Source organism: Calonectris borealis, chromosome 3 (assembly GCF_964195595.1).
Source record: "Calonectris borealis chromosome 3, bCalBor7.hap1.2, whole genome shotgun sequence".
Taxonomy (NCBI): Eukaryota; Metazoa; Chordata; class Aves; order Procellariiformes; family Procellariidae; genus Calonectris; species Calonectris borealis.
Genome location: NC_134314.1, coordinates 34649646 through 34677592, shown reverse-complemented (window position 1 = coordinate 34677592; position 27947 = coordinate 34649646). Strand labels below are relative to the sequence as shown.

At 35.9% G+C, this 27947-nt stretch overlaps 1 protein-coding gene across 2 annotated transcripts in view; it reads right to left on the bottom strand.

Moving 5' to 3' along the window:
* The window catches only part of RIMS1 (regulating synaptic membrane exocytosis 1), a 348914-nt gene that overhangs the window by 95944 nt on the left and 225023 nt on the right, over positions 1–27947 (bottom strand). Inside the window, exons 20-27 of one of the 2 annotated variants that reach the window (XM_075145319.1) lie at positions 26635–26712; positions 26174–26287; positions 25622–25711; positions 17929–18012; positions 13459–13536; positions 11044–11115; positions 5508–5690; positions 4085–4197 (exon numbers count right to left, since the gene is read on the bottom strand). In XM_075145319.1, coding sequence (XP_075001420.1) covers positions 4085–4197; positions 5508–5690; positions 11044–11115; positions 13459–13536; positions 17929–18012; positions 25622–25711; positions 26174–26287; positions 26635–26712 — 812 coding nt within the window. The remainder of the gene's footprint in view (positions 1–4084; positions 4198–5507; positions 5691–11043; positions 11116–13458; positions 13537–17928; positions 18013–25621; positions 25712–26173; positions 26288–26634; positions 26713–27947) is intronic. The other variant, XM_075145318.1, reaches the window with a different exon arrangement.

Here is a 27947-nt window from a genome sequence, read left to right as displayed (position 1 = left end):
TTTTTCTTATTCACTTGCTAGATTTCCTAATATTATCCCTAATATTATCTACTGCAGCTAAAAAGGAGTATAGAAAAATGCTACAGATCTTCAGGCTGTATTCATTTCCTTGATCAATACAATGATTAACCATTATACAAAAGTGTAGAGACCCACCCTCAAATCCTATTCAAGCAATAATTCCTGTGACGTTTGATAGTTGCAATGACAGAGGACGGACTGAGTAAAGATCGCAGAAATATGCTTTATATAAAAGTATCATTTAAAAACCATATAACTACATAACAAAGCTGTTATATAAACAGTTGAAAAACAAAGTCAATGCAGAATCCCCACCCTTCTTAACAATTTGCACAGTTCCACTCAAACATGATGCAAACAAAAAAACCACTGATGCAAATCTCTTACAGCTCGGCACAGGATGATGTGTTGAGAACACAGCATTGTCCTTACCATGGCTTAGAATTTCACTGCTTTAGTCACTGAGCCAAAACATCTTCATATTATTAGGTTCTTTTATAAAATTATCAGTTAAAACAAAGAAATAAAAAACGCTTCTTAAGTAGCGTAAGTTAGGGTAATGACTACTAAATCGTGACTTTTTGAAAACACACACAGACACACCTATACCAGAGTAACTTTCAATATTCAAGCATCTCAAGACTTTTAGTTGCAATAACATCCCAGTGTGTCTTGCACTCTAGGAAATACTGCTGACAAGGTTGCAAAGGAAAGAAATACAACCATGTCTTCCTTCAGTATGACTGGGATGAAAATAAAAATCACATTGCCTAAAAATTACAGACACCTACAATCTTAACTGTAACCACTTTAAAATGTCTGCATGTACTGGAGTTGCTAAAAATATTATTTAGTTAGAACTGTTCCAAGTGAAAATAACTACCTCCCTCCCCCACTCCAAAACTAGGCAAAGCAGCTATCCCCTTTAGAACATAATCACCAAGAAGCCTTTTTTTTTTTTGCTACTGTGCATAATTATGCTGTTCTGAGGTTTTAGTCCTTAAATTGGGCTTTTTCCTCTACAGTTAAGATTTTTTTTCTCTGTTCCTGATCAGTAGTACAAACCCCATTTCTGTAATGGAATAGGGATCACTACTTTGGTCTTCTCTGTAAGAATTACTTCTGTGAGATTTTTATTTAGCAAAATGTGTCTACTAATAAGGACCTTTTAAAACTATCTTATTTTCTCACAAGTTGACTTTTTATGATTCTCAAACTACCGACCAGAACAGTAACTAAGACAACGTCATCTGGCAGAGGCAAGGAAACAACCATTTTTTTAGTTCTAAACTTGACAATGACAAAATGGAATATCCAAGATGCAATGTCAGTCCTAGAAGAAGCCTTATTAGCATGGGTATGATCATTTATACTTGAAAGCTAAAGATTAAAGATTGAGAGTAAAAATCTCACCTAAGATTAAAAGTTAAAATATCACACTGTTTCTTGAGATGAAAGCCACTACCAGTCTCTTGCTCCTTCATTAACTCTCATGTGTTCCATAATGAGAGCTTGAAAGAGTAACAAAATTACTTTACTGGATTCTTCTATGCCTCCTGAATATGCAAACAGCAAATAAAACCCCCACTTTTGATATACAGACATTCAATCTTCTTACAGCAATTACTGTGATTTGTAAAACAGACATAGATTCATTGATGCATATATTTAGATGTGTATTCAACCCTCCTGACACAACAGAATTTATATAGAGTGTAAAGAATTACTTTACCATAAAAATGATACCTTATGGTATATCATACAGAATTTCCTTGAAACACAAGATGTCAATACTGACCACTAAGAAGTAGTTTTATTTATAAATGAAGAAAATGCAAAGAATTTTGAAATGCTCCCTATAACATTTGTATATTGCACTAGATTTTGACATTTTCTCTATCCATGGTGACTGTGAATTTAAATCGTTAAGGACACAATTCAGTTCCAAGTACACTTAATGGAAATCTTTTACAGACCTAAATATGCTTTGGATTCAATCCTACATTAGGGTCAGATCAATTCTAGTCACTCCATCTGACCCTGATACTCATTTGAAAAGGATTGAAGAGGTGAAACTCTTAAAATTTGATACTGTAAATCAGAGCAAACACTATGGTCTTACAGCCTCACTGAATTTAATTTCTTACAGAAGTATAAAGTTTATACATACTATGATATTTATTTCAGAAGATACTGGCAAAACCATTTAAAAATGTTTTATAAAATCTATTCAATTTAATACTTCTCTGCAAATATATTCTCAGCTTGAACAAAAGGAAAATCGGAAAAACTCCCCTTCAAAAGGTCAGGACAGTCACTTAGACAAAACAAAAGTACTATATAGAGAAGGAAATCGCTTTAGCCTTCATTTCCACGTGCTGTAATACAGCCGTATTGACATAGGCGGTATGATATATAACAACAAAGTAAACGATATGTCACATCCTACTTGTACATTTTATAAATAAGACGCAAGCATATCAACCATAAGTGTAAATAAGAGTTCAGTGAAACAGCATTACTTTAAAGATGTTCACGGTATCAACAACTTCCTAAACCTAAAGTAGCTTTAGCCTTCTGCTCAACTTTCATTTTTTCTTTCCTTTTCTGTATACATCCCATCTCTACTCATTTTCATGGAAAGTTCTACATTCATTTCTAATGTCTTTAACAAATGATAAATTATTATTTTATTGTCAACACACCAGTCATCAAGAACAGCAGAAAGATGATAGATGAATATCCAAAGGAAAGTCAACTTAAAATTAAAATAAAAGCTGATCCATTATTATATATTGTACCAAGTTCTGAAATTGCTGAAGAAACATGAAAGAAATTTGAAATTCATTACTTATTACATTTCCAACTTACTAATATGCAGAAATAGAAGATGTAAATGTAGTTTGTAACTAGTTTATAATCCAGACAGTCCTAGATTCACTACAAAACAAAACGAGAGGACTCAAATGTAAATTTTAAAATTAATAAAACTCACTTGTGTTAGTATATTAATCATTCAGAATAAACACATGTATAAAACAAGAATACATTTTTATATGTGTTAATTGAAGGTGTAATATGCCATCACAGCTCAAAGCTATAACATTACTGTAAGCTGATTGCATGTTAATGTAAGCCATCACACAAAAAAAACCCTATGACAATCTATCATGATAAGAAGGTAACGGTCAGCAACATTATCTATTAAAGAAAGCGGTCTGCCAACAGTTCTATAAAATACTACAATATTTCACCATTAGAAGCATTTCTTTAATTTCCATGTAGAAAAAAACCTTGCGGCACATGGCAATCTCAGTTGTTGCTTGTAGTCAATGAGAAAACAGGCTTTTTAAACACAGAAGAAAACCTGAATGTGCAAATAGTATTCATTGTGCCATTTCATTTTACCATAATAATTCATACTCTGTGTGCAGTATGTTGCTAGAAAAGGAAACAGCAATATTCATACTTATTTGATATTAGTATGTAAAAAACATCTTCCACAACCACTAGGTCTACATTGTCTTTTTCAGAAAAGAGCAGCACTCTTTGCCTGATAAGTTTATTCTTAAGAAAGACCTATTGACCTGTGCTTTCACATTTCCCATGATGATTATTTTCATTCTTTAATCACTGAACTATGAACTCCAGAAGAAAAACAGATTTGTGATATTTATTATTAATCTATGTCAACAATGCACAACAATTAATATAAACCACAAAATAAGAAATGAGTAAGACTGTCAGAATGTTGTCAAAATCTTTGCCCCTGATTTATTTAGCTGCATACACACTAGATATGTGTTGGAAACTACCACGACTCTAATAGAAATTTTAAAGTAGACAAACATAAAAGGGTACTAGAAAATTAAGACAATTAAACCATGTGTAATAATCCACCGGTCAATACTGGATTTCCCAGACTACAAATATGCTTTCATTCTTTTCTGTTGATTTATTGGTAGAATTATAGCATTGAACACGTAGTTATGAAAGTAGACTTTAAGTAAAAAAAGGTAAGAAATCAAAGAGTTTGAGCTACCATAAGCTCATTATTTGATACCTTGCTCTATACTGCCACTTCTTACTGGAACTTGTGGTAGCTGTCTTCCCCTGCGACTGCTGAAGGACGTGTCTGCAGGAGGAGACTGTGTGGGACTTCCTTGTTGATGTATTCTGCAAATGAAATGAAGATAAAAGTAAAATAACCCAAATGAAGAGAATTTTTATATTCTGAACTTTAAACACATACTAAGTTGCATATACTAACGATGGGTTTGAATAAGTTTGCATTTGGCGTATGCCATATGCACATACTCAGGTCTGGATACCTAGTAAACTTACAAGGCCTCACATTTAATTTCTCTAACTACCTTCAACTAAGGAGAAATATTTTTCTTTGTTTTGTTGTTTGTTTTTTTTTTAATAAAGTACTAGTCAAAACCCACTGAACGAAAAGCAGTTTTCTAAGAACTATTTATGATTATGACGCACAATTTATGTATTTCTCCTGCACTGGTACAGTGCCACCTCTATATTTTATTAACTTTTGTATTCCCTTTGTGCTGATGCAATAATTGCACAAGGCCACAGAGAACTGGACAGCAAGTATCTATTCCCATGGGATAACGTGTTGTTTTTCCCTGAACTCAAAGAAGTTGAACTTTAACCTTGTTATTGAGGGGGGGAGGGAGTGTGTGTGCGCACGAAGAATGTACAAGATTTTTAATATTCTTACCTAAGTAAATATCCTAAACCCCTCTGGCAGAATTCTAGCTAGCACTATTTCAGAGTACCTTGGCTACTTGATTTCTTATACATAGATACAGCATCTGAGTGTAACACATCAAACACCTTTGGAACGCTGGTAAGTTTGCCTTTAAAGTAAGTAGGGCCACCTCTAATAACTCGGGAAGAAGTTTAAGAAAGTAAAACAAAGATGAGAAGAAGCAGACCGCTGAGAGGGAGAACTTACTATTAAATGCCCTTGCCAGTTACAGTATAGTGGATAAGCACTGTTTATCTACTACACTAAGGTTGCAAGTAGGTAATCTGCAGTTTTAAGTAACACATTTGAGAAAATTCAAAATACTGTTGGCTTTCACACTACATAGATCAACTGACTTTCTCTTAGTCCATAAGATCAGTTAGCTGCATGAACTGCAAGTGATTTCCTGCACAGTGTTTAAGCAAAATACTTTGATAATTTTCATATGGATACAGAACAAAACACAACAATGGAAGGACGAAACACAGTCAATTTTTTACTCTTACATTGCATAACTATTTAAGTTCAACAGCAAGAAGTACCATCTGGATGGTGAAGATAGGCGGCGTAAAGGATATGGAAGTGTAAATACCATGAAGAGAGGATAATCTACAGTGCCAGAATGAGTGAACGCGCCATGTATGCTCAGGAAAGTACAACACCACACTGACACCTGGGAGGCAGAACATGAAAGCTGTGCTGTACACGTAATAGCAACCTTGTCAGAAGTGGAGAAGGTGGCGCCGACCCTCCGGGCGCTAGGTGATGTACAGAGCATAAGGGTCTGATACTAGAGTGCTCACTCGACCTTGAGCGAGCGTGATGTTTTCCCCTAATGACTGGCTGTTCAGTCGTTCGTGGGGTTGGAAGTCCCCTTCTAGAAAGACATGGTAGCAGACCCCTAAAACATCAGGGCCAAAAAGAAACTGTTCAGTTGTTAGCTCCAAACACACCTTCCCATGCCCCCCTCCACCGAAGAACATTGCAAATCCTTGCTGCAGGACCAGGGTTGACATTTCAGATCGAAGTTATTAATTCTGAATGCAAATCCATTTTCAAAATGACGAACTGCAGAACACTCACGACTCCAGATACACATGACCCTAATTGTGTAACTGTTGAACTGCACTGCATATAGCGGACAGTTGGCCAAAAACTCTAGCTGCATCTTAAACACAGCACACAAGCTAACAACACGTATGACATAAGTACTAGCACAGAGTAGACTATGAATACCTAGTCTTACCACAAAGCACTTTTGTTTCTAAAACATACCTTTTATCTTTATTAAAAATATCAACTAGATTTCAATTAATGTCCTAAAAAAGGACAATATGTAAGCACATATATGTAATTCCCTTGGTTTCCTTAGGAGTTTGAAATAAGGAATCTATTTAAGTATCTTCTGCTGTAAGCCCTAAAACAGAAATACAGTTCTGAAGGAACTCTAATGAAAATATATTTAAAATATGCAGTAAAACGATTAATTGTGTTAGCATAATAAAGCGTAATTATTAGTAGTTTAATAATTGCATACACTGCAAGTATAAGATAACCTGAAGCATTTCAAGTTTGGAGAGTGACAAAGTATTCTAACTGTGCCTTTTTACTCTTCCTTGGTTTCCCAACAGTGCAGCATTTTGTAAATGGTACTACTGTATTTGCTGTTATTTCAGAAATTTCAATTTCCTGTGACATCATTTCATTGTGGGTTTTTTGGTTTGGTTTTTGGGTTTGGCTTTTTTTTAAATTTCTGCAGACTTATGAAGTCTCCCTTCACACACCCAGCACAACTTTGCCACAAGATACAGTCAAAATAACCAAGGGACTGTCTAGTTCATATGATTATCATACACTGGAAAGTCATCCTAAAAAAAAAGTATATATGAGGTAACATGCAGATACCTACCAAGGATAACAAACAGCTTTGATTTCAAAGCCATTTCATCAGTAACAGTTTATGTGGAAGTCCAATGCAACAGTCACAATGCAACAAAACCAGGATTCTGTTGCCCTTGCTATATTCTCTCTCTTAAACCCTAATGCTTCTTTAGCTTAACTCCTGGCTTGCCCTGGTGATAACCGTAACATTTTTGCAGAGACCGATTTCCCTGATTCTAAGAGATGCTTACGATAATGAAGATGAGCTGAGTTCTGAAAATGCCTGTTTCTCCATGCTGACTGTAAAAGTAATCCATGCCAACTATGGCATGCAATCACCTTTTAAGTATCTGGTTTATCAGATGTTTAAACATCATAATATCCATAAGGTAAATATGAATCCCATTTTATGCCAGAAGGTGCTTGCTTGCTTTTATTATGAATGAATGCTCCAATCTAACAAAGTCATCATGTTCTCAGTTCTGATTTTTCTCATTTTAGAGGCTAAATATCCTGGAATTTATCTGAGAGCCCAGTGAAGCACTAGGAGAGTCTGTCCTGCCGTTACAGAACAGACACTTTACCTGAGACTCAGAAACTTACCTCGTGCTCTTTCAGTAATACCCTTTTTACAGACCTGTCCCCTTCCACTAGAGAAAGATAGAGGATCTGCTTAACTAAACTGATTAGGCTTAAGATTTGCATTAGCTGGGGTATTACATTGAGATGAATATGTTACTTGGGGTGCAAATGAAGAATAGAGCTAAGAGGGAACTGGAGGAAAACTAGAATGGAGTTAAGGACTTGCTGGCCTAGAAGAAAGATCAGTTGCTGAAAGGAAGTAGTCTGTAAATGGCTGATCAGGAGAATGAGACAAAAAGGAACGAGCATGGGAGATAAAAGCTAGTATATGACTGAGGAAACGAGACAGAAGTGAGGTTAGTATGGAGAGGAGAGGAATTTGGGAGAGAAATGATACCTGGTAAGCAATGAGACTGCAACAAGCATCTACGTGTGTATCTGACTTCCTGATTCCTCACAGAGGAAGGTAATGCTGCAAGCAGTAAACTTATTAATTCAATTGGTGATGGTTTACAGGGGAATCCTACAGGTTCTAGCTCTGCCTGCACACAAAGAAAACCAAATTCCTTTCTCTTCAGACTGATGTCTCAGTGGCATGTACTAAATAAACCATGCTGCCACTTATGGAACTGTAAAGAGAAACTAAGAATAAGAGAACATCGCCAATCCAGCGCACCCCTGGCACAGGGTCCGATGTAAAATATAGCAAGTACAGTTAAAGACTATATATATCATAACATATATGACAGGTAACCTCAAATCTGGCATTTCTGGGGTGAGCAGTTAGGGCTGAAAGAAAACATTTTAGGATTGGGATGAACCAATTTTTACCAGAGTTTTGCTCATTCATACAAGCACAGCAAATGTTTGATTTTCATGTAATCAGTTTTACTCCTTCAGAAGAGTTTACTGAATCCCATTTTGAAGGCTTATCTCATCAAATTATTAAGAGAACTATTAGGCTCTGTAAACTATCCTGAAAAGGTTTGCTTTTTCCCTTTTATGTACATTCCCTAAGCTATCACAATACATAGAGAACTTAATCTTACATAGCATGTTGAAGGGCTTTATAGAGAAGCTGATAGCATGCTGATATCTTATTCCAGTAATCTGCTTAGCTAATAGTAGACAAGATCCGCAAATTGCAAAATGAAGACCAAATCTAAGACAGAAATGGATATTTGAGGAAGAAACAGTCTTGAGTTGTATTTGCCATTTGACAAAACTTTCTGGCACAAGTGCAACATTATAGCTATGATGAAATACTAAACTACAGCACTCAGACTTATTTAGACATTTGTGTTTCACATCTAATAGCAGTGAATCATTGTATGGAAACAGAAACCTACACCATGTGCCACGGAGATGTAAAAAGAAGCAGCACAATTCATGTTTCCCTATGCTCTTGTTGCACTGGGTTCATCACTCTTAAGATCATTAGAAATCAGAGCTGGCTTTTCTCTTCTGGAAAGTAAAAATGTAGCTATGGGGACTTATACTTTTGGTAACTTTGCTTAAGTTCGGGGAAAAAAAAAACCCAGATTTTTAATTTTTTTTTTTTTTTAGTTTTCCTAATCACCTGTGAAAAGTAATTTGACATTGCTTTAAAAAAAAAACAACAAAAAAACCCAACCCCCCCAAAAACACCAAAAAACCCCAACCAAAACCACCCTTCCCTCCCCCCCCCAAACACTATCACTAGGTAGTGACTACAATCATTACTGTAACAATACCAAATTTATCTCAGCACAGCAATGACTGAAGTATCAACTTCCAATCCATTAAATCCCATACAAATTCTGTATCTAGACATTGTAGCAATATTCCACAGTAGCCTCCAGACTCACGCTTTCTCATATACATGAATAAATCCTCAGTCATATGTTATATATATAAAAAAAAAAAAGCAGCTTTGAAATATCCAGGAAAAAAAAAATCTCAAAATTTCAGACCTGGACTGGTCATTTCAAGCAGAGAAACACATTGCCCAAGCCTCAAAAAGGTCTCTCCTTTATAAATTACATGCTTATCCTTAGAGATGGAGCCCATGTGCTACTGATGTATTCAGCATAACACCTCATAATCACAGTCCCTGCCAATCAGTCCCTATATCACCTGCAATATCTGAAATTCTAAGTATTTCAAGATTATGATTTACACCTTCCATATATTGAGATTAGTGTAAAACACTAATTAGTGCAAACAGGATTTATTGAGTTATATGTTTTTGATCCATGCACTGATCTTAACATCTGTAGAAGAAAGATGCCCCCAGTTCACACACTGAAACATCAGGTTTGAAATGTAAATGCATATACAGATACATTGATTTGTCCAACTGCAAGTGTTGTGGGATTTCCTATTTTACTCTGCCAGTGTGTCTCACTCTCTTTGCTCTGCCCTTTTGCCATCAGAATGTCTTATATTTTCTTTTCCTTCCTTTCCTTTCTGTTGCCATACTTTCTAGTTATGTTTTTGTTCCCATTTTTTCCCCTCCCATTTACTTCATATCTCTTTCCCACCTTATCTTCCTTCTCAGTTTCGTGCCAAGCTTTCTAACCATATAGTCTGAATGGTGATCAAGAACTGTGAGCCCCTTGGACCTCCATCTCAGTGGCTCCTCTTACTCTTCAGAAGTTAGAAAAAAACAGGGGAAAAAATAGCTTTAGTGATCTCAATAGCAAAACTGTCCCTGGTTTAAACACAGCAAGGACCTCAGCCATCATTTAGATAATTTCTCTGGTCTAAACTGAAAAAGCAACTGGGCTGTTGTGACAACAGGATCATCAAAACCAAGAAAAATGTAACCATTGCTTTTGGATCAGGAATGATAATCTGGGATTTGAAGCAGTAAAATAAAATAAAAGCTCTGAAGTTTTGCTACATAATGTGCATTTTCATAGAAAATAAAAATGTGCCTGTGTTGTTCATGGAAGTTTTTCAACCCTCACAATGTAAACAGATGTACATTGCTCCTCTGCTAATCAAGATAACATAAATCTGTTTCTGACAAAGGCAGCACCTCACCCCTCCTCACTGCTCTTATTTCAGCTAATACACAGGGTTTAAAACTTAACTAAATGTACTTATGATTTAGTATATACCTTTTTTTTTTCCACTTTTTCTTAAGAATTTGAATATATAACCCTATACTACTGTAGCATGAAAGCTAAAAGTTACAATGATAATACAAGTACAGGAAAATTCATTGAATACAAAGGTTAAAGTTTATATTAACTTTATGTAGTGACAGATTATAAAATTTTCTATACATATTTAAATGTGTAACTTAACATTTTTATATTATAAAGTGAAATTAATTTGATCAGAGACATCTTGCATTATTCATCTGTTAATATATTTTTCTCATCCTCAAAGTTATTGTAAAATAGATGAGATTTTTTGAAAAAAGATCACTGGTAAAGCACAGAAAAGGTTTAGTCCCATACCAAGGAAATATGCAAAGCATTTTTAAATTTCATCCTACAGAGATCAAGATAGTGGCAATGGGTCTCAGATTTTGGCTCATAAAATGTATGGACTGCTAGTCTTTACCATTGAGTTTATCTGCAATGATGGAGAATGCCAGAAAAATTCCATATGTGTGCAACACAGCAAGCAGCGCTAACATAGTAGATACAAAGTAAAAAATACTGTAATTACTTAAATACCAACATAACTTTTGGTACTGTCACAGATTTTCTACTTTAAAAGTTGTATTAGAGGTATATTCCAAACACTGGAATCAGATTGATTATAAGAGATGTTTACTCATCGATCAGCAATCCTACCTTTCTGTTTCAGTTGCGGAGCCTTTCCTAGTTTGTTTTTGGCTGCTATATCTTTCCACTTTTCTGGACTGCCTGTGAAATGACATGTCAGAAAAGAAATAAACAAAGAAGAAAAAGAATACAAAAATATGAAGATTATATATTTATTAATGTATTGTAAAGCTAATAACAGAAATGGTTGACAGATGAAAAAGTGACAACTATCTTCATGAACAGGCTGGTGACTCGAGGTTTAAGACACATGGCCCTGGTTAGGTTTGATTGAGGCTGATAGTCTGAAAGTTATGAGGTACCAAAACAGGGGAGATAACATTAATCCTGACTGAACGGTGCGGCTAGTTCCCACTTCACAGTCCGTATGTGATTAGAAACAATGCCTCCTCAGAGGCCTTTTAGTCCTCTCTTGACAGCATGAAAAACAAATGCAGAGCAGACAGCAGGAAAAAAAATGTTGCAGAAAGGATCAGAAAATACTATTCAAATGTAAACTTTAAAAATTGCTTTTAAATCTAAATTTCAAAAGCAAAACAAATACTGCATCATATCAGATTTAAATAATGCTGTCACTATATTAATAAAAACTTGGCTTCTCAAAAATCTCATTGTATTAAAACTTGTTAAAGTTTTTGAGAAAGTTTAAAACAATTCTATTTTTTTCTAGTCACTATAAACAAGTTAGAAGTTTATTTCATTCCTTCACTCCTTTCCCACATAAATCTTTTATAGAATTCATCTGACATTTGGATAGTGAGGCACTAGTTAACTCTGACAGTCTAAGCATTTACTTTGATAGTAAATAAGAACAATGAACAGTAATACGAGGCAATAAATGTAAGAAGAAAGGTAAAGCATGTTTCACCATTATGACCCAGAACTATAAATATACTATGAAAATCTCTGCAAGTCTTGTGTGTTCCAAAATTTCCATTACTATCCATAGTAATGTAAGCATTTACAAATTAGGATTTACAATTTTTAACCCCTGATAATCATCAATATATATTAGTTTTTTAGAATAAAAAGTACATACAGTATTTCAGAAGAGGTCAAAACCAGAGTGTGATGATTATTCATTGATAGACCAGAAATGTTGACAAACCCTAACTTGCATCTTACACCAGTGCAAGAAACATGTATAGGAACTTGTAATGATATAATCAATGTCATATATTAAGCTATAAAAGAATTACTGTGGGCAAAACAAATAGATAAAAATAATATTTTAAAAAATATATTTTCCCTTTAAACCTTTGTGGTTATAAAGAATAATCCGGTGTCTGAACTGGAAGATACCTAAACAACTGTAACACCAAATTATACCCAAAGAATATAATCACATTGGATTTTCATGATTTGTACCCACTGCAATATTTGATGAGCATTATATTGTGATGCAGTATGCTCCACAACAAAGAAAATACTGCAGCAAAATACAAAATGTTTCTTCCATGAGCAGAGCTTATTACCTGATGCTCTTTGGGTTTTAAAAGAATATACTTTCTTACAAAAAAATAGTATCTCAGATTAAAAATTAAAATCCCCTTTGTCCTCAAACTATTTTCTCCAGATTTATTTTTTGTATATTCTCATTACTTTTAAATTTTTTTCTTTACCAGGACAAATACAAGGTGGATACACAGGGAAACACATATTAAATGGCTGCAGTTTTACTTAAAACCTAAGGTAAGCAAAGTATTTCAAGTTATGGTTATATCCACTGAACGTAGCAGCATTATCACTTGAATTATGTCACCCTCTTCATTTTCTGTTTGGTTGATTATGGGGCTTATTTTCTTCTTACTCCTTATGTCACTTGCTTAGATTGTGACATTACATGCAATGGAGAAAAAGAGCACATAGCGACTATTCTTTGTAGGATGGAAAAGCTGAGAGTAAGACATGCTTTCCTGTGAAAAGTGGCAAAGTAATATATAGCACTAGTGAGCTGAATGTGCTTATTTCTCTGCTCTCTGTGCTGTCCTTGTGAGCAGCACGCATTAGAAATATGTTTAAAATCACAATTTCCTTTCTGTTTCCTTCCTCTTGCTAAGACAATGCTGTATACAATTCCATATAGCTCAACAGCCTACTACAGCACTCGCAGTCCTGGCTCAGCCTGAGCCCACCGTGGGCATTGGCAGGTACATATTTATAGGTAGGCATCCTTTCATGCCCATATACAATGTACAAAGAGTGCACTGGAGATAAGAACACTCATGTCACACTCAAATTTACCTCTTAAATGTATTTTACAGGAGATTAAATATTATCTATGAACAATATATGCATGTATGTACTTCGACATAAAAAGAGAAAAAACCTAAATATGTGAAAGTATTATGCAGAGCATATGAAGAATATACTATAACCAATACCTCATTTACTTGGAACTATGATGTAAGTAAATAAGGATACCTCTGTGCTGCTCCAGGTTTAGCACTTAGGTGGTCTACACTGTCCTGTTTTGGAATGCAAGACTCCAGCGTCCTTGTTCTTCACAAAATTTGGAAACATGGATGTGAATTTGGACAGAATGAGCAGAAACAGAGAGATGGTCACATGCGGTGAAGGTGGAGACATGCAGTCAAATATATAAACCAAAAGCATTAAGGCATTATCTGCTGAGAAAGGCTGTATTTCTCATTTCCCCTTCCGTGGATTTAATCCATACATTTTAAGGAAATGTTAAAATTTTTAGACATAATATCAACAATCTAAGATGCAATAAAGTAAAGAATGAAAGCCACAACAGTATTTTTAAAAACCTTTATACTCTACATGCTGAACAGCAGCACTGTGACTTAGTAGTTGCCATTATCCTTCCTGAGATCTAATCTACAGTATTGTTCATTGGATTAATATATAAACCTTTACACAACATCTTCCCTTAGGAATTTGAAAAATGCATATTTTGTCATTATATTGTGAAATTCTCCTGAAAATGCAAGTAAATTTCATAATTTCATACATTTTGATGAAAACTTCATATTCTCTTGCCAACCTGTCTGCTACAGTAATAATTAACAGTAATTCAATAGCAAAATAGAATAACTGACTCAGGTTTTTTTTTTTAATTCAAATAAAGTTCAGAATATTTCTTAATTTCTGTATTATTTTCATGTCTGCTGAAGCTGTTTAATAACCTCAGAATTTGTTCACAGCTTTCAATTTGGCATAAATATTATTAGCTTGTTGGTTTATTATTAGGTTTTTATGGACTATATGGTAAAAAAACATTTCTTGATAAGGTGTATGAATGTAAGATTTTTTTTCAAATATCAAATTTGGCTTTTAATGAGAAAACTCAGCAGAATTTGCAGTCCACTGATAATCTAGGGTATGTAATAAATTTGCATCTATACTTCCATTATGGCGAGGAAATCCTAAAATTTCTCTTTAAGGTCATAAATCTACCAAATAGCACACCAAATCACTGATCAATAAGGCCTTGTTATGTATATAGACAAGCACTATATATTATTTTATATAGAGACAAGCTATTCACAGTTCATCTTCCAAAGACCCATGTGCCTCAAAATATTTATCACTGTTGAGTGTAAACAAAATCTACACAGAGAAATAGGATAATATTCCTATCAAAATTAAAAATTACTATTCCTAAAGTGACAAAATAACATTTTAATAAAATTCAGTTATAACATTTAAAATTATTTATTACTGGCTTGTACAAGAGACCTCAGTGGTTTGCAGTGAGTCTGTTCGTTTATGTAGCCTTAAAGCCATCAAGAATGTCATGTTCAACACTTCCTGATTTTTCCTGAAGATTTCTGAAAAGCTGGGTCTACATGGTATGTGAGCTGGGAGGTCACAACTACTCTGAAGGCTTGACAGCTCCTCACACTCATTCCTAGCACTTCAATTCATGTCTTGCAAAACTGCCTCCCTGATCAAGTCACATAGTGTTGCCGGAAAGACAGGAAAGGATCATCCAGGCCAAATCAGTCTGCCACTGGCAGTGCACAGCACACCTCAAGTTCTCTTCCTGAAAGTACCAGAAGGGTACTTGCTCTACGGCTGGCTTCAGGATGACTCTTGGACAAGCAGTCTTACAGATGCATGCATGACTGCCAAAAGCTACTTCTCGTAACTGAAAGTATATGGAAATTAATTTTTTAAAAGACTTATTTTATCCAGTCTTGGTTATATGCTGAGATTATATGCAGACCTCTCAAAAAGAACAGTCTGAATAAAATTCCCACCTACCATTAAATGCTCAACGTTCATTCTCCTTTTATCATCACTTACAATTTCACAATTTCGCAGTTCTCCAGTTACCATAGTGTCTTTCACTTTAAACAGACTTTCTAATTCTCACTTCTAATATAAAAACCAAAAAAACTCCCAGCAATGATGCTATCAAATCAAACCCAAAAACTATTCTTCAAAATGTCTTAAAGAAATACATGATACTAAATCTACAGTGTTAATTCTTAACACTGAAATAACATATAACCCATGTCTTCATCTTGTCAAGGTACATCAAGAAGTCACTCTTTCTGATATGGCAAGTAAACGAGTTCCAGAATAACAACAATCTTGTCAAGACCTTTACTATAATTTATGTTATGAATCATTATGAATAAATACAACGTTGCAAAAATGGAATTTAAATGATCAAAATTAGAAATAATGCGTAAGTCATATATTTAAGAAATGTATTCAGGAATAGATCTTCTTGATTGCACCCTATATGCAAATTGGTCCACTTTGTAAGATAAATCTGGAATGTACTCAAATGAAGAGTAAAATGACATCTGTCGAAGTCAATTAATCTGTGAAAATACGATTTGAAAGCGGTGATAAGCAGTTAGTTAGTTACCCCTGCTGATCCACCAGACACTTATTCCCCGACACCCACTGCATCAGTTGTCAAATTGATACAAGCACATCTTAAAAACCCATAAATTATAGAACTGAGTGGTGTTGGCCAACTGCCAAAGCTATCAGAAATAATCAGAATGAATGTAAACTTAAAGAGTATAAAACAAAGGTAAAGCACCTGTGATTCCCTCACTGATACTCTCTCTACACGCAAGATGGGCTATTATTTTGTATTGGGTATGCAATGCAAAGAGCCCAACATTCTCTGAACTTCTCTTAATCTGGGAGAAAGATCCTGGAGCTGGGAGGTTGCAACCAGTCATCAGGATTGGGGTTAGCCTAAACTCCTTCTAGGTTCATCACTGACAGCATCACTGGGATTTGGTGACCAGATTACCTGCAAGACTTCCAAGCACAAGAAAGCACTGATTTCAGTACAAAAATTAGACTGCTGTTTCTCCAACTCAAAATCTTTCCCATAATAGATTCTATATCCTACAGATGCTTTAAGTAATATGTTTGCTAACAAGTATTAGATGATTGCAGTCTTTCTCCGCAAAACTTTGGCTGACATCAAAAGGCTTACAATTCTGCATTGAGGAATGCAGTATTTAGATGAAAACCTCATTTCACTGATATGTGATATGACTATGATTTAATTCTAATCACTTCAATGACAACAAGATTTTATCAAGTCTGATCCACTGAAGTCAAAGACAGTATTTCCATTGACTTGAAAAATGGGAAGCAAAATTACTTAAAAATGCCTAAAAGATACAAAGTACATCTGTAAACTATTAATAGCTGTCCCATCAAAGGGATGTATCAGCAAAATTTCTAGAAATGCAGTATATGTAAGGAGGGATAATTTTAAAATAACGTTTCACAAATTTAATTTTATAATTTATAATGTTGCTTTACTCAAATAAAAAAAGAAATGCTATCCAAACACAATTACACTCTTCCTACCTTGTATTAGTGGAATACATCCAGTATCAAGCAAACATGACAAATTACAGTACTAATGTAAGTAGTGTGGATAGACTTCAGCAGAAGGTAAGCACTAGCACTACAGTAACCGAGTTTTATCCATATACCAGTCTTACAGTTTTAAGTGTAACTTCCTAAGAGTTTACACATGTATGGATTGTTTACATGAACCATCCATATCCTGTCATTTACTGTAACACAAAAAAATCGAAGGGGAAATTTTGAATTTGCATCTCAATAGAAATTATAATGTCTGCTTAAAAAAAACCCAGAACTATCTGGAAACACTCCCCCCCTGCCTCCCGTCCCCATCCCCCCCCCTCCAAAAAAAAAAAAATTACTACTGTCAAAGCCATGGAATACCAAAACTGATTTAAGGAGAAAGTTTATGAGAAGAAAAAACACGAAGGTGCTTCTATTAATCATAGGTGGTATTCAGCATAAAAATTTATTTAAAGCACTGGTGTTTTTAACCAAAACCTACCTTGTTAGGAAAACCTGCTCCATGGAGACCATCCTGATTTAGGACAGAATTTATGAACAGTGCCAATTTTTATATACATCAACTAGCAAGTGTTACCAAGACTTCCAACATATCAGTTTGTGGGGTTTTTTCCCCCTTAGGACAGTTTGTAGAAAAAAGGAAAAAAACCCAATAAAAATAAAAATAAACACCTAGACAAGAACAAGCTCTACAACAAATATTTACCATATTATAAAGCACCACAGTGAAAACACCACCAACATTTACAGAAGCAGGTAAAAACAGACTAAAGAACATTAACACAGATGATGTTCTGTTGCATTAGACATCTTATTTCATGGCTTGTGACCATTTAGGCAAACAGAAAACTTGAAAAGACATTAATTCCCAGGTGCTTTATAACAGTTCAACAAAATGCAGAGATGATATCTAAGCTGCTATTTTATTTTGGGCTTCTGGAGGTTGTAAGTCTCTCTCTACATATATGCATACTTTTAAATTTCAGTATACTCCTCTGAGAGTGCAAGATGCAGTAAGCCACTGTTCAACTGGGAGGAGTTGACTAGTACCTGTCATCCTCCGGAGATGCATGCTGGATATGAATCCTGGGACTAGTAGGTCGTCTCCTCTCTAGGGAGGGGGACCATCTACCCCTGTTTGCCCGTTCAATGAAACAGGAAAAAAATAGGATATTTAGTTTGTGATAAAATTAAATATATGGGATTTGGGACTGGAAAAATACCCCAAAAAGTAATGAAAGTGTGTCATTTAATTATTTTTTCTAGCAGTTTTCTAATTCCCAAGTATACTATTCTTATGGCTGCTTACTGCAGAAACATTACAACTGAAACAAAGAGAATGTATGCCCAAAGATGCAGAATTTATACTAATTCTTTTACATAGTGTACCATTACTTTTTCAAATATTCTCAAATGCTAGACTATCTAAAAGTCTGTCATTCGCATAGAAATCCGTAATTCCAAACTAGAAGAGCTTTTCAAAGACCATATGACGGTCATTTTCTGTCAACTACTGGCTGGTATATTGTTAAGTCCATCTCTCCTAGGTCTTTGCACAAAACATGCATTCTCAGTAAAAATGTAGGACTATGAATTATAAGAAAAATTCTAAGGCATAAGGTGACCCTTTTCTGGAACACAATGAGAGAGTAAAGGTAAATTAATTAGCTACAACAAAGCTACACACATTTGTGTACAAGTACTGAGGTAATTTTTTTTTCATTTAAAAATATATATTGAAAGTGTGTGCAGCCAGCTTCCTTTTCTGTTCATTTCTCTGTATCCCTGCAGCACATGCCAGCAGATTATCTTATATATTAAATTTAACAAAAATGACCCGAATTGTGAAGGCAAACTGGTGTCTTACCTGAGTTTTTTCTTGAAAAAGCTCATTTAATTTAGAATTATATATACTATACTACAGACTGGTGTTGCTTATTTTGTTGGGATGTTATGTGGTTGTAATTGTACAAGTGTATGTATAACAATTTACAAAATCAAAATATACTGATTAATTTACAAACAGCAAAATGTTTAAATAAACTCTGCATGACTATCTAATATTTCACTTTCTGAGGCATCCTTCCAGTCCATGTAATAAGGAAAAGGGTTTGATCTATGGAACATGCAAATAACAAAGGTTTCAAGGAGATTAGCATCATTTGAATAGTTAGGTAGATCTTTCAGAAGTTTCAAGAAGAAATAGGTTGTTAGTAGTTAGTTTCTTTTTCTCTCCAAAGCAAGAGTTAAAGAAAATGTTAATGCATCAATGCACTCAGTCAAAGCCCTTAATATGCTGATATCCACTATAAATATTAAACAGCATTTGATAGAATTAACTAGGTCATGCAGTATGAACTTTGAGAACATGCTCTCTTTCACTGAATTTTGAATGACCGTGAGCCACAGTATAACGCAGACAAACATGCAATAACGTATTCCTCTACATGGTGGAAAAGAACTGGAAACACAATACGTTGCATACCTAATGCAAACAGTTATTTTACTGTACATTATTTTAAATGTAAATGGTGATATTCACATAACTGTTAAAGGCATGCAACATAAACACCTAATACTTCAGACTTACTAAAAAAAAACAGAAAAATCAACATGAAATCAGGACAGGTCTTAATTGGATCAAGAGACAGCTCCAACTTCTCTGTTATCTGTTTATGAGTAGGTAACAGGTAACTGTTCAGCTTTTTATCTTGTTTAGGTGGTAGTGATCAGCTGACAGCAAACATCCTGAAGATCCTTGGAATGTTTTGATTCCTATTCCAGCGAAGCACCTCTGAGCAAATCTAACACAACTGCTGGGCTGGATTTTGCAAATACGCTGACCCTGTTGTACATGAACTAATCGTTGGGCTGTGCTCCTCGATTTACTTGCTCAGATCTCCACTGACTAATCTCTCAGGACCAAAGCATGCAAGCAGTACCAATCCATACAACTGCTCTTATGCTAACTGCTAATACACACAACAATTGCTTGCAACACAAGAAACTTAGAAAGTGAATAAAAACCACACTAAGTATTATTAACATGCTTTCCTGACTTGAGGCTGGAGGTTGCACACAGATTTCTCTGTTCTAAGGAAATGGTAGTCAACTTACAAGGAAAAAGAATCAGAAATTTTGAGTCACAGTGAAGAGGACACTCAAAAAAATCATACTGAAGGAAGTAGTGACAGAAAAAAACATTTTCAATGGCATTAGAGGGTATTTATGGCTATATTATAAACTAACATGTCTTACAGATCATCACAGAAACTTTAACAAGATAATAATTTTCAACAGCTAGGAATAAATAAGAGGGGGGGAAAAAAGGGGGGAAAAAAGAGGGGAAAAAAAAGGCAGGCATGGTGCAACTGTATAGATATATTAGTAGGGGCTGGATCTTTCTGAGTGTCCTAGTGTATACTGTGCCAAAAAGAAATATATAGAATCAAAGAATCGTAGAATTGTATAGGTTGGAAAAGATGCTTAAGATCATCGAGTCCAACCGTTAACCTAGCACTGCCAAGTCCACCACTAAACCATGTCCCTAAGCACCACATCTACACGTCTTTTAAATACCTCCAGGCCCTGGGCAGCCTGTTCCAATGCTTGACAACCCTTCCGGTGAAGAAAGTTTTCCTAATATCCAATCTAAATCTCCCCTGGCACAAATTGAGGCCATTTCCTCTTGTCCTATCGCTTGTTACTTGGCAGAAGAGACCAACACCCACCTCACTACAACCTCCTTTCAGGTAGTTGTAGAGAGCGATAAGGTCTCCCCTGAGCCTCCTCTTCTCCAGACTGAACAGCCCCAGTTCCCTCAGCCGCTCCTCAGAGGACTTGTGCTCTAGACCCTTCACCAGCTTCGTTGCTCTTCTTTGGACACATTCCAGCATCTCAATGTCTTTCCTGTAGTGAGGGGCCCAAAACTGAACACAGTATTCGAGGTGTGGACTCATCAGTGCCAAGTACAGGGGACAATCACTTCCCTAGTGCTGCTGGCCATACTGTTTCTGATACAAGCCAGGATGCTATTGGCCTTCCTGGCCACCTGGGGACACTGCTGGCTCATATTCAGCTGGCTGTCAACCAATACCCCCAGGTCCTTTTCCGCCGGGCAGCTTTCCAGCCACTCTTCCCCAAGCCTGTAGCGTTGCATGGGGTTGTTGTGACCCAAGTGCAGGACCTGGCACTTGGCCTTGTTGAACCTCATACAATTGGCCTCGGCCCATTGATCCAGCCTGTCCAGATCCCTCTGTAGAGCCTTCCTGCCCTCAAGCAGATCAACTCTCCCGCCCAACTTGGTGTCGTCTGCAAACTTACTGAGGATGCACTCGATCCCCTCATCCAGATCATTGATAAAGATATTAAACAGAACTGGTCCCAAAACTGAGCCCTGGGGAACATCACTTGTGACCGGCCACCAACTGGATTTAACTCCATTCACCCCAACTCATTGGGCCCAGCCATCCAGCCAGTTTTTTACCCAGTGAAGAGTACACCCATCCAAGCCATGAGCAGCCAGTTTCTCCAGGAGAATGCTGTGGAAAATGGTGTCAAAGGCTTTACTAAAGTCCAGATAGACAACATCCGTAGCCTTTCCCTTATCCAGTATGTGGGTCACCAGGTCATAGAAGGAGATCAAATTAGTCAAGCAGGACCGGCCTTTCATAAACCCATGCTGACTAGGCCTGATCACCTGCTTGTCCTGTACGTGCCGTGTGATGGCACCCAAAGTGATCTGCTCCACAACCTTCCCCAGCACCGAGGTCAGACTGACAGGCCTGTAGTTCCCTGGATCCTCCTTCCAGTCCTTCTTGTAGATGGGCGTCACATTTGCTAACCTCCAGTCAACTGGGACTTCCCTGGTTAGCCAGGACTGCTGATAAAGGATTGAAAGTGGCTTGGTGAGCACTTCCGCCAGCTCCGTCAGTACCCTCGGGTGGATCCCATCCGGCCCCATAGACTTGTGTGTGTCTAAGGGGTGTAGCGGGTCACTAACCATTTCCCCTTGGATTATGGGGGCTTCTTTCTGCTCCCTGACCCTGTCTTCCAGCTCAGGGGGCTGGGTACTCCGAGAACAATTGGGTTTACTATTAAAGATTGAGGCAAAGAAGGCATTAAGTACCTCAGCCTTTTCCTCATCCTTTGTCACTATGTTTCCCCCTGCATCCAATAAAGGATGGAGATTCTTCTTAGCCCTCCTTTTGTTGCTAATGTATTTATAGAAACAATTTTTATTGTCTTTTATGGCAGTAGCCAGATTAAATTCTAGTTGGGCTTTGGCCCTTCTAATTTTCTCCCTGCATAACCTCACGACATCTTTGTAGTCCTCCTGAGTTGCCTGCCCCTTCTTCCAAAGGTGATAAACTCTCCTTTTTTTCTTGAGTTCCAGCCAAAGCTCTCTGTTCAGCCAGGCCGGTCTTCTTCCCCGCAGACTTGTCTTTTGGTACATGGCAACAGCCCGCTCCTGCACCTTTAAGATTTCTTTCTTGAAGAATGTCCAGCCTTCCTGGACTCCTTTGCCCTTCAGGACTGCCTCCCAAGGGACTCTGCCAGGCTCCTAAACAGGTCAAAGTCTGCCCTCCAGAAGTCCAAGGCAGCAGTTCTGCTGATGCCCCTTTCCTTACCTGAAGGATTACGTTCTGTACCAAACTAGTCCATTTACCAAAAAACTTTGGCAGGCCTCGGTCAGGGCATGGTCGGTTTGCCAGTCAAGTTATTCAGACTTTCCTTGCTCAAATGATGTAGCTTATAGCAGGAGAAAAGAAATGTCTTTTTTTTGTTGTTTTGTTTTAGTGCAACTAACAAGGCATATATCCCAAAATCATATATACTGCTGAAAGTATTTTTCTGCTGGTATATGTGGGTCAAAACAATGACTTTTACTGGCAAAGCAGCATCTTAAAAAACAATAATCACTCCAAATGTTCCAAATGACAAGAATGATGTTATACAGAGTATAAGGATCAAAACCATTTCCGATAAATTGGAAGAGAAATAGGACTCTACTGTCTATCAGTTACACATGGCCAATATCATTTTGTTAAAAAAGGTCAAGTGGACCATTTTAACTCTTGATCCCAAAGGCAATCTAATTTATACCCTCTGAGACAAAAGGTTGGAAGGAATGAGTAGAAAGAATTTTCCATAGATAAGTATACTTACAGTTTTGTTGAAGAAAATATGTAATGCCACATTTAGAAGTCTATCTTTATACTTTTATACTACAAGCCTAAATTTGTAAATAAAATATACAATTCCATTCTGGCAAAGGAAAAAAAAAAAGGAAACATCTTGAAAACAACTAACAATGCCTTCAACATATGTCCCTCAAATATAACGATCATAAAGTGGTGCTGTACAGATTGGATTTCACAAAACCATATAGTGTTTCTCTTCGCTACAAGCAGGACCAACTATACCTTACAGATATTTGTTTAATCTCTTCTTAGGCAGTCTCCCGTAATGAAGTCTAGACAACCTTTTTCATATCTTCTATTACAGTGTTTCACTATACTCACCTTCAAAAAATCTTTCCTACTATTTAAGATGAACCTATCTTACTTTATTTTAAGTCACTTATTCTCACCTTGTCCCCACATATACAAAATGCTTTCTACATAGCTTGAACTTAATTATGTGTTCTTCAAACTAAAGACTCCTCTATCATTACACACAACTGATCACTAACCTCACGCTAAAGTGTAAGCAGATACATTCAAAAGTGGAGAATGAAATCTTCTAAAATTAGCTCCCCCCAAACCAAAAGTTTAATTTGGTATTTCTTATACATTAAATGCAACATCTTCCTCCAAAAAATGGGCTGTATTGGAAAAAAATCTGTGTCTGAAGAAAAAAAAAGTGTGTTGTTAATCCTCTGACAGAGGCACACAGATCTTCTAATTTGCAACAAAACCATCACGGAAATTTTGAACAATAATTTAATAAAAAAGAGCTTTTCTACACCCCCTTGAAGGACCCCAAATCAAAAGCACCTATTAGTCACTATTTAGGACTTCTAAAAGCAACGACATAAAAGTTTCAAGTGATGGACAATTTTTCTGGATCAGGCCCACAGATGATTTGGGGAAACCTTGTGTTTAGCAGAGGGCATTAACACAGACTAAACACTTCTCTTTATGAGGAGGCTCATGAAAAATACTGCCAATTCTGTTCAGTGCCTATTGACAGAGGTTGCTGAAGATGATTTATAAAGACATAATAGACCTAGTTAACATCGGTGACAGGTTTAGTTTTGAGTATAATATTCTAAGTAGGTAGTTTACAATTGCCAGCTTTCGTTTCATTGAATATTTAACTTGATGGGTGGCATCTTGAAATAAAGTACAAAACATATACTGCTTATGTTCATATGTTATTGTATTAAATAGCTGCTTATAGATGAATACAGCTGTATATATATGTACACACTTAGTTATTAATATGATGCTACACTAATTTTTTTAACCATCTAGAATGGTATCCTGTATTTCGTTCTGAGTGGTCTTATTTCTGTCATACTTTTTTTGGATAACCATATATGTTTTATTTATGATATCTTGAGCTCGACCTGAAATATTGTAGATCTATCTGAGATATCTCAGCAAAACATTAGTCACTCCTCTGCATCAAGGGCACAATTTGAGAAGCGAGGTCCAGTCAAGGAGCAGCCAGAAGTGGGGAGAAGGGCAAGGGAAATTACACAAAAGAACCCCCAAGAGAAACCTTATCTCAAAGAGAAAAGTATGTTCTTATTGCCTTTCCTCACAGGTCCTCTCCCATGATAATGAAAGTGATACAACTGTTTTAATAACCGGCTTGACTGACAAAGCAATTTTGCATTATTAACTGCCACACTAGTTAAATATGTATTGCACAGATTAAATTGTAATTCCACCATACTCCCACTCAATGGGAGCCTATTATTGCTTTTAGTGAAGCTAAAATCTAGTCTAAACCGGTATAATTCTTAGCCAGAAACACAGGTGGTGACGAAAAATTCCCTTGTGGAACAATCCCATTTCTCAAACACACCAATAGTATTTGGTTCACCTAAGTTTTTTAACCAAGATATTGTAATATTAAAAATTCAGAAAGCATCCATAAAATGCCTGCACAACGTATGTGACACAACAGTATTTCATTTAAATTGCAAACATGTCTTCTTAAGACTTATGTGAGCCTTAATATAATGTCACAGAGTGAAAAAAAGCTTAATGCAGTGATTTGCCTTGTAATTGCGAAAGCAGATGCAGCAGATTAGATTAAGGAAGCAATGAACTTTGGCTGTTTTGTAGAAAATACGTCACAATACAAACGACAGTTCTGGTTTGAAATACGAGAGTTTTGTCACATAATTTATAAATTTTGTCACCGCCTCATTAGCAGTCCACAGAACAGGCAAGAAATAAACGTAGTACTTTTTAGCAAATGATGATGAAGATTAACAACCAAGTGGTACTTTGTCAAAATACTTAACACTGCAATGCTATTATCAGCATACTGAGGACTTTTGTAAACAATGACATCAGCTTGAACTAAAACAAGGAAAGAAGCCAGAAGTGGTTATAAACTCCAACACACAATTTACATGACATACATGAATATAGGAGCAAAAAATCTACAAATACCAAAGCAGACATGAATGCACAAGAATGTAGAGTACTCATATGAAGAAAAACAAAACTGATAAAGATCACCAGCACAAATGACAAGAAATTCATAAGTTTTTATTTTATACCTTTCTCGTTCTGGTGAATGAAAACTAGTATCTGGTCTCAAGCAGTTGGTACTAGCACTCCTAGCCCTGTCAAGGGAGGGCTGTAGTTCACTAGTGCCAGTGCATTGCATCCAATGGTAGAAGAGAAAGAAAAAGAAAACAAAGAAAGGAATACAATGTTAGATATTAACTCATAAAATAATGCTCTCTTTACAGAAAATGTAGAATCACAATGATTTAATTAAGGAAAACTTAAAAGAGCTGGCTGGATGACAGTGCCAAGATTTGTTTAGAAAATAAAAGCAAACAAAAGACTGCTAGAAATTTTTTGCTACGATAGTTGAAATGTTTAAAACTGAATGAGACAGAACAACATCCACTTGTAAGAAAGTGGAATGAGAAATACCAAACAATAAATTTAAACTCTTATTAACAGCAGTAAATCTTAGGCCAACATAAAAGGATGTGATACACTACATATTATGTGAAATGACTTTACAGTGAAGCTCATTTATTTTGCAAATCCATATGAGATACCAATCAGGAGGGGGGAATTAATCCTCAATTTCTTACCTAACCAGTAGATCATCTTCAAATTTCGGTATTTGTGAATTAAGGCAATCACGAAGGAGTGAAATATCCTGTCTAATCACTGATTTGGTCTTAGCACATGCAGGAAGAGTTGAACTTTGTAAATTAAAATTATTTAAACAAAATGAAAATAAATTTGACATGTAACCAAAATCATATACATAAACAAAAGAATGTAACAAAGAAAAACAAGCAACATATAATTTTAACAGTGAAGAAAACTCTACCTAATACAAAGTGTTTGTTTTTTCTTTCTTTTTTTTTTTTTTTGTAATGTAGGGGTTAATTTAGACAGTTATATGAAGTTATTTTAGGATTATATCCTTTATCTCTCAGTTATAAAAACTGTATGAAGCTTTATTTTTTTTTAATTTGACAAGGCAAGACTATTTATTTTTTTAAAATGAACTAACTACTTAAAGCAGACTCTAAACACTTCTTACCTGTATAGGTTCCAATGAGTACCATTTTCTAGTAAAGGCATCCTGGGTGGTAATGTTTTATAGTGCCTAACAGAATTTCTTGAATGTGGTGGAACAGAAAAGAAAACAGAACAACACAAAAACATGCCAGAAATAAAAAGACAGGTAAAAGTAAGGCAAGACTGACCAGAACGTAAAATAAATGCATAATATTCTACTACCTTTAGTAGCTGTATAATTAGATTTCTCAATATACGTTTTTCTCAACTCAACTACTGTGACAGCTATCTGGGGGACAAATTTTTGTATTTACACTTTTGCTAATACAGCCCATGAACACATGACAGTACTAGTAAAGCTCAGATTTTTTTCCTTGTAATGAAAATAATCTAAATTCCATTTTTAGAGATTTTTAATTAAAATATACAAGCTGTTGTAAAGGATTAGGTTGTTATTAAACTTGCTGTTTATTTCTCTCAGTAATGCCTTATTTAGACCTACAGAGACTTTAACCTCTTCAGTAGCTAAGCATGAAAAGCTTGCTAAAACAGTGATATATAGTATCACAAACTCAATTATAGATGTATTAACATCTGGTATTTTTGAATGTGGAAGTATTTTTGAAGTGATGTATCAACTTCAAAATCTAACAGTAATTAAATGCTATTAATAATAAGCTAATTAAAAAAATTAGGAGATCTACTACATCAGCCAGCACAGCAGCACTCTGAGATGCTATATGACAACTGCCTAATATCATCACTTACAGTACATAAGATTTTAGAACCAGAAATATTTGCTTTATTATCCAGCTCTACCCAATGAACAAGGGAGAAATTTAAAGGCAGACAGTGGCTGCCAAATGGGAATCATGGCCATTTAATGGTTAAGAGTTAATAATCAAGTTCTACCAATTTCCACATACTCTACCAGGATACAGCTGTGGTGCTATTACCAGAAGGACTGGCAGCCTTGTGGATTTTACAGCTTCAAGAACAGTCTGTCCCAATAGGACATTTTGATTCCTATTAAGGCTTGGACCTAGGCACAGCAGATCAACATTACAAACCTGGCTGTGTCACAGATAGATGAAACAACTGTCTGGAAACCCTAGTGTTTGTAAAACCCTGAGGGATTTAACAGAGGAACTTTGACCGTTCTCGTACAGGTTTAGAAATCATCACTGCTGCCATCTCTACCAGAGGTCACTGTGACATTGCAAAGTTGGTATAAAGGAATGGTTGTCCATCAGGTCAATCCTGGCATACTAGCGGATATTACCAATCAAAGTGGGTGTGACCTAAGACATGGACTGTGACCACCCATAGTCTATG